The 17,500-nt window shown below is 37.9% G+C and overlaps 2 protein-coding genes across 4 annotated transcripts in view; one reads left to right on the top strand and one right to left on the bottom strand.

The window, feature by feature from the left end:
- LOC137983259 (purine nucleoside phosphorylase-like) overlaps positions 1–9,203 on the top strand; it is an 11,718-nt gene extending 2,515 nt beyond the window's left edge. The window contains exons 2-7 of one of the 2 annotated variants that reach the window (XM_068830493.1): positions 495–529; positions 2,250–2,431; positions 2,983–3,086; positions 3,752–3,927; positions 5,687–5,858; positions 8,067–9,203. In XM_068830493.1, coding sequence (XP_068686594.1) covers positions 501–529; positions 2,250–2,431; positions 2,983–3,086; positions 3,752–3,927; positions 5,687–5,858; positions 8,067–8,285 — 882 coding nt within the window. In that variant the 5' untranslated portion in view covers positions 495–500 and the 3' untranslated portion in view covers positions 8,286–9,203. The remainder of the gene's footprint in view (positions 1–494; positions 530–2,249; positions 2,432–2,982; positions 3,087–3,751; positions 3,928–5,686; positions 5,859–8,066) is intronic. The other variant, XM_068830559.1, reaches the window with a different exon arrangement.
- Positions 9,204–11,037: 1,834 nt separating this feature from the next.
- Positions 11,038–17,500, bottom strand: part of LOC137982755 (solute carrier family 35 member C2-like) — a 14,951-nt gene continuing 8,488 nt past the window's right edge. For both annotated transcript variants that reach the window (XM_068829937.1, XM_068830003.1), the window contains exons 6-10: positions 17,358–17,430; positions 15,716–15,799; positions 14,003–14,178; positions 13,451–13,574; positions 11,038–11,801 (exon numbers count right to left, since the gene is read on the bottom strand). In XM_068829937.1, coding sequence (XP_068686038.1) covers positions 11,668–11,801; positions 13,451–13,574; positions 14,003–14,178; positions 15,716–15,799; positions 17,358–17,430 — 591 coding nt within the window. In that variant the 3' untranslated portion in view covers positions 11,038–11,667. The remainder of the gene's footprint in view (positions 11,802–13,450; positions 13,575–14,002; positions 14,179–15,715; positions 15,800–17,357; positions 17,431–17,500) is intronic.

The raw sequence follows: 17,500 nt of genomic DNA, 5'->3' as shown, positions 1-17,500 counted from the left end.
CAAAAATATATTTTCCAGAAATAAGTAGGTGATGTAAAACGTTTTTGGAATTTTCAATTGTCTGGATATTTCTCCAAAAATCTGTCTTGCTCCTTTGAATCGAGTATGATTTTGTTGATTAGAAGTCAGTGAAACTGCAGAAATGATACAGGTTTACATCTACAAGTTTGTTTCAGCACTCGACAAACTCCCTTTGACTTACCTGTACGGTTGCTTCTGCTAAGGTGACCTCACACACACACCAAATGTTCTTTAAGACATGAATGTTAGGCAGCATCTCGGGATAATTTGCATGTAAACTTCAAGCAATTAAGATTGCAGTCCTACTGAAGTGTCTTGTGAGTTAGCGTGCAGATTCATGGTTAAGGCATGTTCGTCTAAATACAGTATGACAAGCCATTCTATTTTGGGGGGACATATGGCGCGGTAAGCCACATTTCCACCTAAGCGCATTGGTTTTACGTCTTTTAAGTTAATTTTCTGTTTGTCTTTAGAAAACAATGAACACTTCCACAAGAGCTACATGCAGGTGTTTGGGACTTTGTTGACAGGCTATATTCTGTGGTATATTACCCCATACAGTCTGTCTTTCATAATATTATTTTGACTGGAATTTTTACCAAAAACAACAATGTAACCCCCTTGTTTTGATGAACTCTGGCTATACTCGCTCTTTTCGCCAGATAACTTTATTTTAGAAAATAGTGGTTGTCTAAAGATTGTTTGGTTGACTTACCTCTTAAAGGGGCTAGGTCACGCAATTTTAGGCAATTTCAGCACTGTTTGAATTGTCATAGAATTAACTAAAATATCAAAATAACTGCTCAAAACTATAGAAGAACTCTAACAAAACACAGGGAAGCCAAGAAGGAACATGGATGGACAAAACTGGAAAGGATTGAAATGGATTGAATTTGGGTAAATTTGAAAAACGTCGGCCCACCTTTTTTCAAATTTATATCAGTCTACATCAAAATGTCATTTACAAAGCTGGAAAATCATTCTCAGTTGTTATGTGGCAGTGATTTTGCAAATGAAAGACTCTTGCTCTGCCAATTTGACGATTAGAGTTCATAATTAACAAAATTAAACAAAATTACCTAAAATAGCGTGACCTAGCCCCTTTAAGTGAAGAAACGGAAACAAAGATTTTAATTAGAGCATGAGCGACTTCAGTCTGTTGTTTATTTATATGTTGGTCAGTGGTATTCCTGTTTTGCTGTTTACCTCATTAGTTGTGCTCAGAGTCTGTGGTTGTTTCCTATATTAATGTTGATCATAGCCAGCTGAGGTCACTTCAAAGTCCATGATCCATGATCCAGCTTTTAGGCAAAGTGGAACAGTGAGACTGTGGGATCAATGTTTAAAAATCTTAAACTGATGCAAACAAATTAACATCATTATTTCAAATCAAAACCAATAAACAGAAGCATTAAAAGTTTCTCTTATTTTGGGGTTATTTTGAAAATGAAAACTTGTTTTGGTTCATTCATCACACCACAATGGCTTAAGTCAAAAAAACTTAATATTTCCGCCTCGTTCACCACAAAATAGTTTGTGGTCTAGTAGTCACTGGAATTAAATTAAGAGATCCCTCAGTGGAATCTTTCTTAAAACATCTTTTATGTGGGAAGTCTTCCCCTGGAAAAATAATTGTTTGCCATCATGATTTCTTTAGAATAGTAAGTTATATCGATAAATGAGGATGTAAAAAGATTACTATGTGGTATACAAAAACACAGTTAACTATAAGTAAAGATGCATGGCTGCTTAGAGAGGGGGAAAAGGAAGCACAAGACTTAAGTAGTTGTAGTCCTTCAAGTGAAGCTATGATCCTCGCAGTTATGAATGCAATTTTTGCAATTGCGTAGAGAAGCCTGAAAAATTCAGGACTTCAACGGGGTTTGGACCCTTGACCTCGCGATACTTCACCACATATAATTTTGCCACATACACTATGACAGAGGGATGAAATTAGAAAATAGAAACATTTATTTAATAATATTAAGAACTATCTTATGATATAATTGCAGAGAATTTAATAATTTAAGATATTACAGTATAAAAGAAAGAGTCACAGCGAGATCCTGACTTTGCCCCTTTGACAAAGTAAATGCATTATAATAGGTGACTTGGAAAGGTCATCATTTAATTTTTGTGCAGCAGCATCTTGTCTTTAGCCTCCATAATAAATTATTTTTTAAAGAAGAGTCAGCCATCTCATGTAACTTTTTCCATTTTGTTTACAGATTTGACTATGGCCATGATTTTGGTGAGGTAGAAGAAATCTGTAGCAATATCTTGAATCAAACCAAGCATCGACCTACTATTGGTATCATATGTGGTTCAGGGTTATCAGCTCTTGGTGATATCGTTGAAGAAAAATGTGACATATCTTATGAAAAAATCAAACAGTTCCCCAAAAGCACAGGTAAATTAGGCTGTTGAAAACAAAGGAAAGAAAATCACCCCCCCCCCCCCACCCACCTCTCCAAGAAATAACTACATCTACAGTATATCTAACATTAAATTCCAAAACTCATCCTTGATGTTGTTTGAATCATCCAACTATTCACTGCAAAGGACATCTTACTGGAAACTCAATGCCCTGCCAAAAGTTCTTGGCAACATTCTCTTTTGTTTGTTTCCCTCAAATGACAGGGATGAGACTTTTTTAAAGCATTTAATTTATGGTCTGCTGGATGTCTTTGTTAGTTAGTAAAATCTTTAAGTGTCCCTCTTGGGAGACAATGGATTAACAGTGAAGTTGATAGGCCGTATTCAAAAATGGCAGCCAAGAAATTATTCTTTTGTCTTCATGCTAATCATTCTCATTAGCCTCACTTTGGAGCAAAAATTCTTTTGAATTTTGTTCGCACTAACGTGGCTAATTAGGATGATTAACATAAAGACAAAAGAATAATTACTTAACCGCCATTTATGAAATCAATTTGGTCTATTGTGACCTTATTTTCATTGAAGTTAGAGGTCATCCTGGAAAGCTTGTGTTGGGTGTTTTAAGTGGTAAAACAGTGATAATGATGCAAGGACGCACACATCTGTATGAAGGATACTCGGTAGGACAGGTAAGCTTACATGAATTCAATTACCTGAACTACTGAAAGACACTGGTGACAGAGACAGAAGTTGCAAAATAAATGTCTTTGTGACACTGTGACATTGTGACAGTATTTATTGACTTGGTGGCAGAAGTTCATTAACTGTCGTTTAATGCAATCAAACAGATCGACCGCTTTCAAAAAACTGACTTGCCATTTTTAACCACCACTTGTCTGTTGTTTGAGATCTTTGAGCAGAAAAAATCACTTTTAATTCTATGTTAAGTTAATTTTCAATAATAAAATTATTGTCAACTCACAAATGAAATATTAATATTGTACAGTGATTTTGTTTGGAGTCTCTGCAAAATTATTGCATGTCATAAGGCATTTTGGGCTTGGTTATGGTAATGGGCTGGTACAAAAGTCGGACCGGATCAACTCGGATTGCTCACCTCGGATTGAGCGAAAAACAGTTTTGTAAGCCAAAACTATTAGACGTTTGACCCGATATCACCAAGGTTAGCTCAAAAAGATTAGGGCTAGGGTGATTTCTCAAGACCTTATCATTTTTTTTAATGTCCATCTGAGGTGAGTGATCTAAGTTGATCCAGTCCAACTTTTGTACCTGACTTACAATAAAATTATATTTAGCTGGAGACAAAAGTGACTTATATATTTATTCTGCATAGATCACTCTTCCTGTGCGTGTTATGGCACATCTTGGTATCAAAATTCTTATTATCACAAATGCTGCCGGAGGGTTAAACCAGAAATATTGTGTTGGTGATATAATGATTATCAAAGACCACATCAACCTTCCTGGTCTGACAGGAGAGAGCCCATTGAGAGGTGCTAATGATGACAGGCAAGTAAAGTAAAAGTGGTAAAGTGGTGCATTTATATAGCGCCCTTATCAGTAACATCTCAAGGGTGCTTTACAATGATCAATTTACCCCCAGTGGACTGGAAGCATATACAGGCGCAATTTGCAGCCGCTTCTAAGCAGTCCATACATGCTGGTACTCATTTCACCGACCTCGGAAGGATGGAAAGCTGAGTGAACTTTAGCGGGAAAGAAGGTCACCAAATATTCCAGTCTCGGCAGAACCAGGAATGGAACCCGGGACCTTAGGGTTGGAAGGCAGAGATCTTACCACTGCGCCAACCCCTCCGCTCTAAGTAGCATTGTTTAGTTTCTTAGTGAAGGTTTTAGCACCCATCAAATAGCCAACTTTTGGCTGTAGTTCAGTTTTGTGACTCAGAAACTGTACAAGTTTATCTACATGTAGGCTGTCAGCTGGCTTGATAGCAGAGATCTGCGCCGAGCACCATTCATAAGAAAATATAGTAACCCATCTGTGCAAGAAAGTTTGGTTTTGGGACCGCACATTCGTGCATATGTCCACCCCTCCTAGACTGACTGAACACAGACAAGCGACAGGGAACACCATCTACAGACAAACCACAGAATCAACTGGGAGTCTGCTACATGTGTTACGTACAGCACTAACTACTACCAACAGATCATACTGGAAAACTGGTTTACTAACTTAGGACAGACACCAATAAACTGATGCCTACAACTTCCTGCACCCTACAAACGACTCATCAACGACATTAACAACAGACAAGCAACACACTGATTTTCTCTATTACAGTACTGCCCAACGTATTCTGCGATACACGTACAGACCTTAGACCTGTAGACGGATCGAAATGCATCAATCACTGTTTAGTCTTCACAGCCAATTACATGTACAACTAGGCTCAACTGAAAGTGGACCAATAACATCATGAATAAGTTGAGCAATGACATATAAGACGGGAGTTCTTATTGTATCTACTGACGTAACACAAATCACTTGACTCTGAAGATGACTGCCGCTCAGGTTGTCGAAACATCAGTCAATGTGACAGTCATCTTAAACAGTCCATCTCAGGACTACACTCACCCAGACAATCGTACTTTACTTAATTATGATATGACTTCTGGGTTCAAACCATTTACGCCTTTGTAATTATTAATTACCGTAAACGTCCATGTATAAGCCACACTTTTTTTCGCAAAATTGAAGCCATAAATCAAGGGTGTGGCTTATCCATGGATACATCTGTGTTTGGAGTTTTAAAAAACCTAATTAATATTCATACAACTTCTTAAGATCTCCGTAAAGAAACATAAAAGAAACTGAGAGCATGTTGCTGTTGTTCATTGACTTTTTAATGAGTGGTGGCTCCTAAAGGAGCCGTCTGTGTCTTCGAATGTTTATCAGAGAATCTTGCTCTCCAAGAGTTCTTCCAAGTGATTAATTTTCGCTTTACTCGAACAAGTAAACACCAACCTACAAGGAATCTCCATTCCTCCGCACAGCTCTTTGCAGTGACGTCTTCGGCCAGTCACTTCCACGCATATCTTTCCGCCACGTGCGATAAAATACCACAAAATTCGCGAGTACTCGCAAGGTAAATGTTCGACTGTTTCGTTGTCCTTGACCACCTTCTCGGCAAATTTGTCGACTGCATTATCAAGCTCCTGTTCTGCATGAATTTTTTCGCCACATTTTAAGTTCATTTTTCTCCATATTTTATGCTACATGTATAATTCCTTCCTTATTCAATGTTAGGTTTGGCACCAGATTTCCTGCCCTTTCTGATGCTTATGACAGATCCCTCAATGAAACTGTGAAAGCAACTGCCCATGAGTTAGGCTACAGTAGTTTCATGCAAGAAGGTGTGTATTGTGCTCAAGTGGGACCTGCATTTGAAACTCCTGCTGAATGCAGATTTCTACATATGGTAAGTCAAGGAAAAATATCCACACATTCTATTCATTGCCAGTAAGAAATTTTGGTGTGGTTTTGTAGGTTGAGTTGTTGTCAAAGTTTGTGCAATGTCGGTCAGGTTACTATCATTAGAAGGACTGAAACTACCACACTTTATCACGTAACAGCAATGTTCTGGTACCATGTGAAACACCAATTATTGCTGAGCCAGATGCAATCATTTTTGTGACATTCCAAGTTACCATGGCAACAGGAAAGCCTTGCACAAACACCCTATATTTTGGTTTTAGTTGCTTATATCTGAAAAACAAACTCAGTGACCCCAGTTTTTTATTGCACAAAAATGAATAGCAGGTCAAGATAAAACTCTCTGCAAAGTTTAAAAAAATTATGTGAAGCGGATTCAGAGCTACCTTACATTTCCAATTATTTGAAGTGGCTCTGAATCTGCTCCACAGAATTTTTTTCAACTTTGCAGAAAGTTTCATTCTCGACTTGCATGCTGATTACATTTCAGAAATAAAAATTGGGGGTCAACGACATCGTTTTTGAGATATGAGCAGCTAAAGCCAAAATATGGAGTGTTTTTACAGGGCTTTCCTGTTGGCACGGCAATTTTTTACGTCAAAAAAATGACCGAATCTCTTTCAGTAATAATTGGTGTTTGATATGGTACCATAAAATTGCTGTTAAGTGATAAAGCGTTGTATTGTCAATCCTTCTCATAAGAACGTTTCTTTCAAGTGTTGAAACTGGTTTGAGCCACCTTAAACCTACAATCAACGTCAAAATTGTTGAGACCCTCTTATCCTTTTGGGTCCATTTCCAGCTTGGTGCAAACATCCCCCCTCCCCCTCACCCCGGGACAATGTTGTATCAATTTCTGTTGCCTACGACCCTTTACAAAGTTACAGTGGCACAACATTGATTGGGGTGGGGGGAAGGGGTGAGGGGGATCCCGTAAAAGTACTTTTTGGACTATTTATCTTTGAAAACACTAAAAAGTGTCTTTACCAGTGCCCGCCGTTGACAAATTCTTCCAACTAATTTTGTCGCCAATTGTAGCCTGCAATTAGGCTAGAGGGCAAAGAGAGCTTGCACTGGTCTGTCATTAATATTTCATCCTGCCCCAAGTACTCCTTGTGCCCGGTGGGGGTGGGGGGGGGGGGGGGTGGGGGAAGGAACTCGATATATCCCTGGGTGGGGAGGTGCGGCGCGGCCCTCATACCCTGACCCTGTTTAAGACAAATATCGCTGATTTTCCTACCCTGTTTAAGACTTGTTTAATGTGCCTGGTATCAATGCCAAAGTCAAGGGAAGTCAATTAACAAGAACTTGTAAAAATTTTGCTGTTTATCGTCCGATAAAAGATATCCAGTTTAAGACAAAAATTGATAAATCAATACCCTGATTGAGACAAAAAATGATAAATTCAATACCTTGTTTAAGACAAAAATCCCGAAAAACATACCCTGGCTGGCTGCACGTCCCCATTAAGCCCTTATACGGGTTTCCCCCCCCCCCCCCCCCCCCGGTCCTTGTGGCTTCTTAGGTGATGAGTTGTCAAAATCAGATTTCTTTCCCCCCACCCCTCAAGAGAGCTTGCTAGCAGACTACCTTAAACCTATTTCCTCCTATACTTCTTCTAACACCAGACAATTTTACCTGACGAGTATCATTTGTGGCTGGTTCAAGGGTTAAATGGCAGTACATGTACATTGTAAATGTATGTTTAGGTCCAAAGTGTGAATTTTTTCCAGTCTTGTTGTAACAGCCTTGGTACACCACTGTCCTTTGCCACACAATATTATTCTGTCATGTTTACGTTACACTCCCTTTACACCTGCACGTTAGGTTGTTTATCTTAGTTCTCGACCATGGGGTCTGTTGTTGAGAACCCTGAAGGACGTAAGTAATATTTATTGTGTCCATTTTCATTTAGTTTACTGTGCAGTGTAACCCTTTTGAAATTTTAGTTTGACTAAATATCCAGATACAGATACTGAATTGTTCAAGCCAAATGGGATTTCCCTATTGAATCATTTTGTTGTTTGGCAAACTCACGCGGGTATACACTGCACTTCTTTGTGAGTCAGAGCAATTCTGTGCAATTGTACAGAACCCTCTTGAAAACGTGACAAAGCTATGCAATAACATTTAATTAATAAAAATTATTATTAGCCTTGCAGTAACATATTTATTACGTTTCCATTTTTTGCAGGTTGGTGCAGATGCAATCGGTATGAGTACAGTTCATGAGGTGGTGGTGGCAAGGCATGCTGGCATACGAGTTTTAGGACTCTCGCTTATCACAAATGTTTCAGTTCTGGATTATGGTGAAGATGTCATGCATGCAAACCACAAAGAGGTTCTAGAAACAGGAAAAAAACGATCTGCTGACATGCAAAAACTTGTGTCCATTGTAATAGGGAAGGTCTAAGTGAAAGTGTTTAGTGTTCCACTACCCAATGGCCCTGTGCAACTTTTCTTGATTCATTACAAAAAGCTTAAATAGGGTAGTCATACAGTTATAATAATTATTATTATATTAAACTTACTAAATAAAATTAATTAATATTATACTGGGTTTGGTGGGGATAAATAATGTTGCATTGTAAATTATCTTTTGTGTTATTAGACATGTATTTGATCTTATTATTTACAGAAAACAAAATTACCGTATTTTAGTACAAAAATGATCACTTTCATGTGCATAGCGATAGGTACAAAACACAGGTCATTGTAAATACCAATACGTAACGGATAATGCCCTCTCCCCTTGGCCTTCTTAAAAATAATGACCGAGCGCGAAGCCTCGGCCTCGGGGCTCAGGCATTATCCTTTACATAGGAATACATGAAATATTAGAAGTTAGAGATTCACAGGAAAATAATATTGTTAAACACCTACTAAAATTCAATTTAAACATGCTGTTTTAAATCATTACTTCATGTATTTTTGTTCTGATTAAGAGGCATTTTTTCGAGATCTTGTACCTAACTTAACACTTTTTCTCAGTTTCTGTTTTTGAGCATTTTACCCTTTCCTGTATTTTATATTTAAACTGGAAAAAAGTAGTATGAGGGTTTGTTCAAGATAGATTTTGCACCATTTTAATATTTCAACGCTACACTGGTATGCAAGATAAAGTTGTTGTTTTCTTTAATGAAGAAGCCATGTGTCACAATAATAATAAAATGGGTTTCGTACAAATGTATTTAATCTAGAGTATAATTTAAGAGAATGAATTTTTAATGAATATAAATCAAGTGTTGTATTTCTGCACAGTCTGTGGCCACCGCAGTTGTAACTTAAGTAGGTGTAATAAAACACAAATAAAGTAATGAGTTTTAATAGGTCCAGGTTTTGACTTTGTTCACAGAAAATCTTTGGCGAGACAGACATAAATGTAGAGCCTTTCCTGTTGTTGTACAAAAGATTGTCACCACACCACTGCCTAACATAACTTTGTCCATTTGTTTTTATCACCTCCACAAAATTTCTTTTGCCAGGAACAAATTTAATTATGCAAAAGCCTCATCACCTCCAATGCACAACAGCAATGAAACCACTGCTACAGCAGGTGTTTTTACAGGTTACTTACTGATCACACTGTAGGACGAAACAACAACACTATAAAATTATTAGAGGGGACATTAAATTGTTGACCTTATCACTTTAGGGGGTTCCCCATCAACGAGTAGATCTCTTAGTGGCTGTTTTAGGTCTAACCAGTAACTTTACTGAGACATTATTAATTTTAGGCTTTTGGCAAAGGGTTCAGAGTGCCTACAAAGTGAATAAAACTACTTATTCTTATTAGTTTAACCCACTGAGATTTAATAGATTTTACTCATCAATGGGGAGCAGCACACAAGTTAAAATGAGGTTAAACGAAGTTTAACCAAGTAAACAACTAGGAGCGACTGCAGCCAATTGGTCAGTGGTTGTAGTATACTGGCGCATGCGTGGGATACCTCGTGCTTTGGGCTGTATCGCTTATTTATCAGTGTGGCGGGAAGTAGGAGCATTGTGTGTGGAGCGTTTAGCAGTTTTTGTTCCCTCCCTCCCCACCCTCTGCTTTCCACTGTGTATCAGTGTGACGGGTGCCCATTCTTCTCGGGGGGCGTGGGGGCTCATGGCTGGGTTGTCAGGTTTTGCCAGCCATCGGTGCAGTCTCCATCTTGGAGCTGGCTGCCAATAGTGGAAGCTCCAGGATGTTTCGGGCACCCAACCTCCAAAGAGCGCCGATGTTGTTTAAGGCCTTTTTAAATGAGGAAGGTGTTTGCTTTCTTAAACCATCTCATGGTTTCAGAGATATTTAAGTGTTCATATTATGCAAAGGAGGAAGTTCTGACATCAATAGTTGTTTCACTGGAGTATAAATCAATGTAGCGCAAGCAATGACCTTGAAGAAAGACGATCATTATTCCACTTTAACATAGCTTTGAAACCAAAGATAACATCTCAAAAAAAAAAGAAACACCATTACTTTAAAAGGTCTTTCCCTGAATCAGGCACCTCATAGCAACTTTAAGAGTTGTTTCAGTTTTGGTAAAACTATGGTAAACACTAGTGAATGTTCCAAAAGAGCATAAGTGCAAATCTCCGAAAAAATAAACCAAAATCTGTAGTTAAAGAAGCTCATCTTAAAATCCCATAAAAAACTCATTCACACACCAAAGAGCCCCACAAGCACAGCTCAACTATCACAAAAGGAGATCTTCCATAGTTATCTTTGACTGGTACTGCAGCCATCATCCATACCTCTCACCTCTGCAAATTGTACCTAAAATGATTTTCAGCTTTACCCTAAGGGCACTCTAGTTTTTTCCCTCATTAAGATCAATGTCTGTGTTCACAGAACATTGTAATAGTGCAAGGGTGAAGTGACTAGTGAAGCCTCACTCTGTTGTGCTGTCCCTCCCCTAGTGTCATCATGAATAGCATAAGTTGATAAACCAAAGTTGTTGCATCTTTAATGTGATTGAAAAGTCGTTTAAATTAATAATGCACAGGAGAACAGTAAACCAATTTCAGTTCAGATCCTCTGCTCTGTCATACAAGCAAAAGTTTTCTCTTGTATGAATTTATGAATGCTCTTGAACTTTGTATTGGTATCATGTGATAAGGTTTAGTTGCCCAGAAAGTTACTCAAGTTTTCATCATATTAAATCATGGTTGAGACTAACCTTAGTTCAGATGCTTGACAGCATTTTTATTTGATGATATTGTCACTGTGATGCAAATTAGTTTTCAATGTACACAAACAGTTTTTTTCCCAAACCAATTTCAATAAATTAATATAATTGATAATAAATAATTATGATACAAGACAAAAAACTGTGAAAGATACCCGGTAGTCCAGTACCTGTGATTAGTGATTTTAGTTCTGGACACATTTATTTCCCTCCAGCATTTTAGAAGGTGAAAAGAGATGTAGAAAGCTTCAATTCCAGCAATAGCTACAACCCAACGCCATTTCTCACACATAGAAAGGTGTGTGACTGGAGTTACCTGGTATAATTTACCTGTCATGTTTATACATGACAAATACACAAAACTGACTCCTGTGAAACATGCTTTTGTACATGCGTTTACAGCATAAAATGGTGGTTAACCATAAAAATCCGGAATGCAGTCAGGCAGTTTGCTTGATGTGTGGATGAGGCACTCAAATTTAGAACCTTGTATACTCATAAGGTGAGTATCCCTGCTCTCCTCTGTCACACAAGTAAAAGCCTTTTCAATTTGCTAATTTTATAATTACTTAAAAATATAAGATTTTCACATCTTGTCGTTTGAAAAAAGAAAGTTAAGTGTCATCTTTTTCCATACACATTCAATTCAAATTCTTCATCTTCAAAATCACTAGGTGCTGTGTTTTCTGTCAACAGTTCCATTAATTCCACTCCACCATTGGTCATATCTTTTATCTCTGCATCTCTGTCTGCATCTGAAGGAGACAACGAAAATTGTGAAAAATCTGACTGAGGAGATCTCAACCTTGTTCCCAGGGTCTCTACACTGTAGTACCCAAACCACTCAGTCAAACTGCTTCCATTGCCTCAATTGTCATTGAGAAATGGAGGCAGAGAAAAAAGACCCTGGGAACGAGGTTGAGGAGATCTGCGCACCATAAAGAATTAGAGGTGCAGCCTCTCCAGTTTCAAAATCTCAACTTCAAGTTAACTTCAAGTTAACTTCAAGTTTAATTGTTAGTATTTCTTACATGTTATGCAGGGGCGGGATCCAGGATTTTTCTTAGCAGGGGGTGCACCACTAAGGAATGGCGTAGCTGACTGGGGACATTTTTTTGGTTTTTTGCAGAATACCAATTGTATTAGAAAGCCACAGGTCATCTGGGGGGCAGGGGGTGGGAGTTGTGCACCCCCTGCACCCTCCCCTACATGTAGATCCACCCCTGTGATGGATGACAACATGTACAATAACAATAACAATAACAAAACTTGATGAATTAAGAGTATCCAGGTGAGGTAGTCCTGAGAAAGACTGTTTGACGGTGACATTGATGTTGTGACAACCTAAGCGGATTAAATCATTTTCAGGGTCAGACAAGTGATTTTTACAGTGTCAGTGAATTGTATATTAGGTACCCTGGCCTTTTACCTGATCAGTCATCTGAAATGTGACATTATTGGTCTTTCTAGTCAAAGGAGATGTTCCTGATTTGGCACATTTTAATCCATAAAGCTCTGAACCTCTGCTGTTGTTTGATTGTTCTGTTGGTTTTGTCAGTAAGTCATTTGTACGGTGCTGGTAGTAGCTGGCAACCATCAACAATCCTCCCAGCACTATTCTCACCCAAACAATCTTACTTTGCTTCATCAAGTTTAAACCTCTTCCTAAAAATAAATTTACTCGAAAAAGAGCTGACTTAAGGAATTAGTGGAGATAGAGGCTCCCCTTGATGAACTCTTGGGGCCCGTTTTGCGAAGGTCCCGAAACTTTACCGGCTGTTTTCGGGTGTCACAATTCCCTCTGTATCTCAAATCACCATAATGTGAAATTATTACATGTACAGATGTCTGAAACTATTATCTTTCTCACTACATTCTTGTAGATGCTAATGTCATCCTTTCCTTAAACTTACATAGTAGTATTTAAAATTCTTAAGTCCAAAAGAAGTTGTTTGAGGGTTTTGAACATTATACTTGAAAATCCTTAATTAAAGTGTCGCACTTTGTTATATTTTTTATAAACAAACGGACAACCGTGCAATCAAAAACAGATCCATTCAATCATCCAACTACATTCCATAGGACAGTGCCTCTGTAAGCAACTGAGTTTTTCATAGTCATGTAAATTTAGAAGAAACAGTTGGAGCTCTAAGACCGTAGCTTGATCTTGAAATGTGTCTGCTGTTACAAGTGATCAGCATCTGTTCTAGAGCATGTGGTAGTAGGCAGTTACATCCCTTATAGAAAAGCTTTCCAATCAATAGTAGTTTACACAAATACAATAAAGAATTCCACTTGGAGTTCTCAAACTCCCTAGCTATTATTGGCTGTAGTCTCCGCTAAGGACATTTTTCAAATCTGTCATCAAAAGAAAAGACCATGTACCCGAAAAACTGTCCCTCACCTTTTGTTGCCTTAGTTACTACATGGACACTAATTCCAATCAGACATAGCACTAGACCAAAAAAGTTGACAGTTGTCATTTTGTCACCAGCGAATTCTGTGGCAAGAGACACGATGCAAATTTCCTGTAACATAAAACAAATTGCACAATGTAAAGCAAAATGTGGACAGGAATTACAATTATTAAAGATGACATGTCTGCACAAATGACACTTAACAATGGAAGCAGTTTGACTGAGTGGTTTGGGTACTACAGTGTAGATGTACTGGGTTCAAGTAACGCTCACAACACTAGCTACAGTTGTTTCTCTGCAGTGGTCAACTTCTTCTCGGCTGCGCTTATTGGCCTGCCTTCCACCAAGGTTGAAATACAGAAATGGGTTTATCAACTCAGTTTATACAGAAAATTGACCACGGAAAAGACATTTGAAAGCCGAGTTTTTTCCTGTCGTAAATTAGTATTGTTCCCCTTGCCTAATAAAAACCCTTGAGGTTAGCAGTCAATTAAAGCACTTATTTACAGAAATTAAACCTTAACAGGAGCTCATCTTACCTTAAAAATCCCTGATATAGAAAGTGCTAAACTTGATGTATGCGAGAGAAGTAGAAATTCGGAGACATTGATCATTAAGGCCAAAAATCCTCCAAACAACACCATAGATACAGTGACCCAAATGGTATGGCTATCAGGGGCACGGAAAAGCTTTGGTGACACTGCTAATCTTTGACCTTAATAAAAAAAAAAGCTTTCCAGACATCAAACTTCACAATAATTTTTCCTCTCCCCCCCCCCCCCCCCCCCTTCTCCAATCCTTCTACTGACGAGTAAATTCTTCTGGCTTTAGAAAGAGCAAGATCTACCCTCACCCCTAGTGTCACTCCTAGGAGTCAATGGGCTAAAGGAGACAATTTTTGAGTCGATGCAGGGATTGTTATAAGACCAGTTTTTCAAAACAAGCAGATCATAGTTTGACAACTTGCCATTTTTGGGCCTGAAACGGTTTCAGGACTTTGAAGAAATGGACTCCAGGACCTTAATTAATGAAACTGGTAAGATCATGGTAACCATTGCTATGTTCTCAACAGATGCAGTGAGTCACATAATTCTGTCATCAATAAACAAAATCGGCTAACTCAATGTTGTTCCCAATTCAAATCTCCTGAGGTTACGATTCTTTGTGTATTGTCTTTGCATCAAAATGTAGCATTCACATTTAAATGATATGGAAATACCTGGAACAAAACGTTTTATTCCCACAGGTGCAACATTGAGTTGACTGAATAGGTCTATGGCACTCTTCTTAAACCAAAGAATGTACAAAAATTGCTATAATCATGAGTTCTTTCCATTCTAAATCTTCAATAATACACTTGCTTCAAGCTTTTGACTCCACACCCATTAAATTAAATCACTACTTGACAACAGGGCCCATCTCTACACCAGTAAAAGATATTAGGTGAAGACAGATACATTAAATTTTCCTATTGGGGACATGTTGGAAACATTCCTAATTTTTACCAGTGACTTTGCTGTATGAAAAATAATTATTAATTATTTAATATTATTAAAGATTACATGGTTAAAAGAAAGGTAACGTCTGCTTACGAGCCAAGTGGCCCATTAGGCCGGAGCTTATCCTGGTTTCTGTAGCATGAAGCGACTAGGAGTATTTCTACTCCCCCTGAATGGGATGCCAAGTCCATTGCAGGGGTACCCCTGGCATTAAATTTGTCGGTACCCACTTATCCACCTCGGTGGAGAGAGGCACCATGAGAGTAAAGTGTCTTGCCTAAGAACACAACACAATGTCCCTGGCCAGGACCCGAACCCGGACCACTCAATCGGGAGTCGAGCACACTAACCATGAGGCCACAGGGCCTCCCACTATTAATATTATGACTAATAGATATTAGTATAAATACACAGGTGATTATACAAAATCACGCGCTCTCATTGGCTCGCTATCTCGGATTATCAGCCGATAATCACCTAGACGGACAAAATGGCCGCCAGTAGTCGTTTTGCCACTGTAAGTGAAGATGATTTTGCGTTGAAATGTGTTTTTTTTCTCTTTTTTGAAATAAGGCTCAGTGATTATAAGGCTCAGTGATTATCGGTGAATATTCACCTCGACTTCGTCTCGGTGAATATTCACCGATAATCACTTTGCCTTCAGCAAATAATATTGTTAAATGAGGGAAAGTATGAAAAGTACAGAAAATAATTTATGGGCCACGTAAGTAATGGTGTTGACTTAACGCTTACCTTCAATATAAAATGTGAAGGGAATCAATGTCAAAGTCATGAATGGCTGTAGATGATACAGAGTATCCAAGGGGTTTTGAAGACCTAGAGAAAAAAGTACAATGTGTAACAATAAGAGGTCTATAAAGGGCAAGGACTCTTCTTGACCCACTTCCTTCATTTGCCTGGGTTTATTAATTCCTTCCAAAAAAACAACAGAAAAATACTGTAGCCTCTATAATATTGATTGATTGGATCACTGCATTTCCCATTGGATAAGTAGTCTGAGAAATTTGCTCGCTAAGCATAAAATTTTCTTGTCCTGGAAAACTGGGCAGGGCTTTCTCAGTTTCTAACTGTACACAAGTTCTGACTTGCAAAGAGATTTAGAGGTCATAATTTATGGTACAGAAATAATTTTTCACATTCCAGAAAGGTTTTAGAGGTAGGGTTTCCGCAACAGTGGGTATCAAGATAGTTTGAGAAAGATATCAGTTGACTCATTGGTCAGATCCATAGCTTGCTTTTAGGTTGTCGCACCTCTTATGAACTGTCTCTAATATGGAATTTACTGAACTTACATAGAGGATATTACATGGCCGTGCGGGGATACGAATTTTATCTTCGAGTGCTGCAAGTATCTCTCACGAGTGAGCGAAGCTCACTTGTGAGAGATACTTTCAGTACAAGAAGATAAAATTCGTATCCCCAAGCGGCCATGTAATGTTCTGTTTATTATAAAGATATTGATGAAATGTCTAGATTTAAAACAACTTGTTTTATTCATTTTCGAAATGATGAAAAAAGTGGTCACCAACCACTAAAACACGCATGTTGTGTAACATGAAACAAGATATGAAAGTTATATATGAAAATCAAATCATGATAATGTCAAATTTTGCATTAAAAACGTTAATGTAGTATAGAAGAATTATATTAAAGCACAAAAGGTTCTTACAATGAAAAAAAAGCTTGCGTGTTATTGGCTAATCGTGTTGGTTACCATGACAACACCTATATCCTCACATGTGAAAGATAAAAATTATATGTTCACTGCGCGCAGTGAAGATACGATTTTTTAATAAATGGAGAAATCCTGGTATTTCATCAATATCTATATAATAAAAAAGGATAATGTCAACATCCTACAGACTCCACACAGTTATATGTGCTAAGTCCTTTGCTTCGCTGAAAACTTCAACCTTTTGATCCTAGGATTGAGACTTTAATCTAATGCCAAATGATTTTACTCATCAATGGTGTGGTTCAGGAGTCAATGTCTTTTAAACAGCCTTAGATTATAAGCATACACAGCAGGTTGGAGTTTATTAGTTCTTCATTCTGCCCAAAGGACTCTCTCTGGGTCACTGGATTTTCTCCTTTCCTTGAAAATCATATTTTGTTGCAATCTTGCTCCTTTACAATGTAGAGCACATGTGATTATTCTACATTGTATCATTTATCATGCATTCAAGATGCATGGTAAACAATGTTCACATTATCCAAACTTTGTTGCAATATTCCTTCTTTACAATATAGAGCACATGATTGTGATTATTCTATCATTTATGCAATCAAAACAAAAGTAAAAAGTATCATTATCATAATTATAACAATTACCTTTTTTACTAAATTTTTTAGTTGGTCTTTGGGAATGCCATACCTAATTCTTGTTTTTGTATTAATATTTGTGTCAATGTCCAACGCAGACCACTTAGTCCTGATGCAAAAAGAGCCTTAAGACACAATGAACAAAATGTACAATGTACTCATTTGAGCCAGTGAAAATTAATTAACATATCAAAT

This window comes from Montipora foliosa, chromosome 1 (genome assembly GCF_036669935.1).
Source record: "Montipora foliosa isolate CH-2021 chromosome 1, ASM3666993v2, whole genome shotgun sequence".
NCBI lineage: Eukaryota > Metazoa > Cnidaria > Anthozoa > Scleractinia > Acroporidae > Montipora > Montipora foliosa.
Note: the sequence above shows the minus strand (reverse complement) of the source record. Positions and strands in the feature narration are given on the sequence as shown.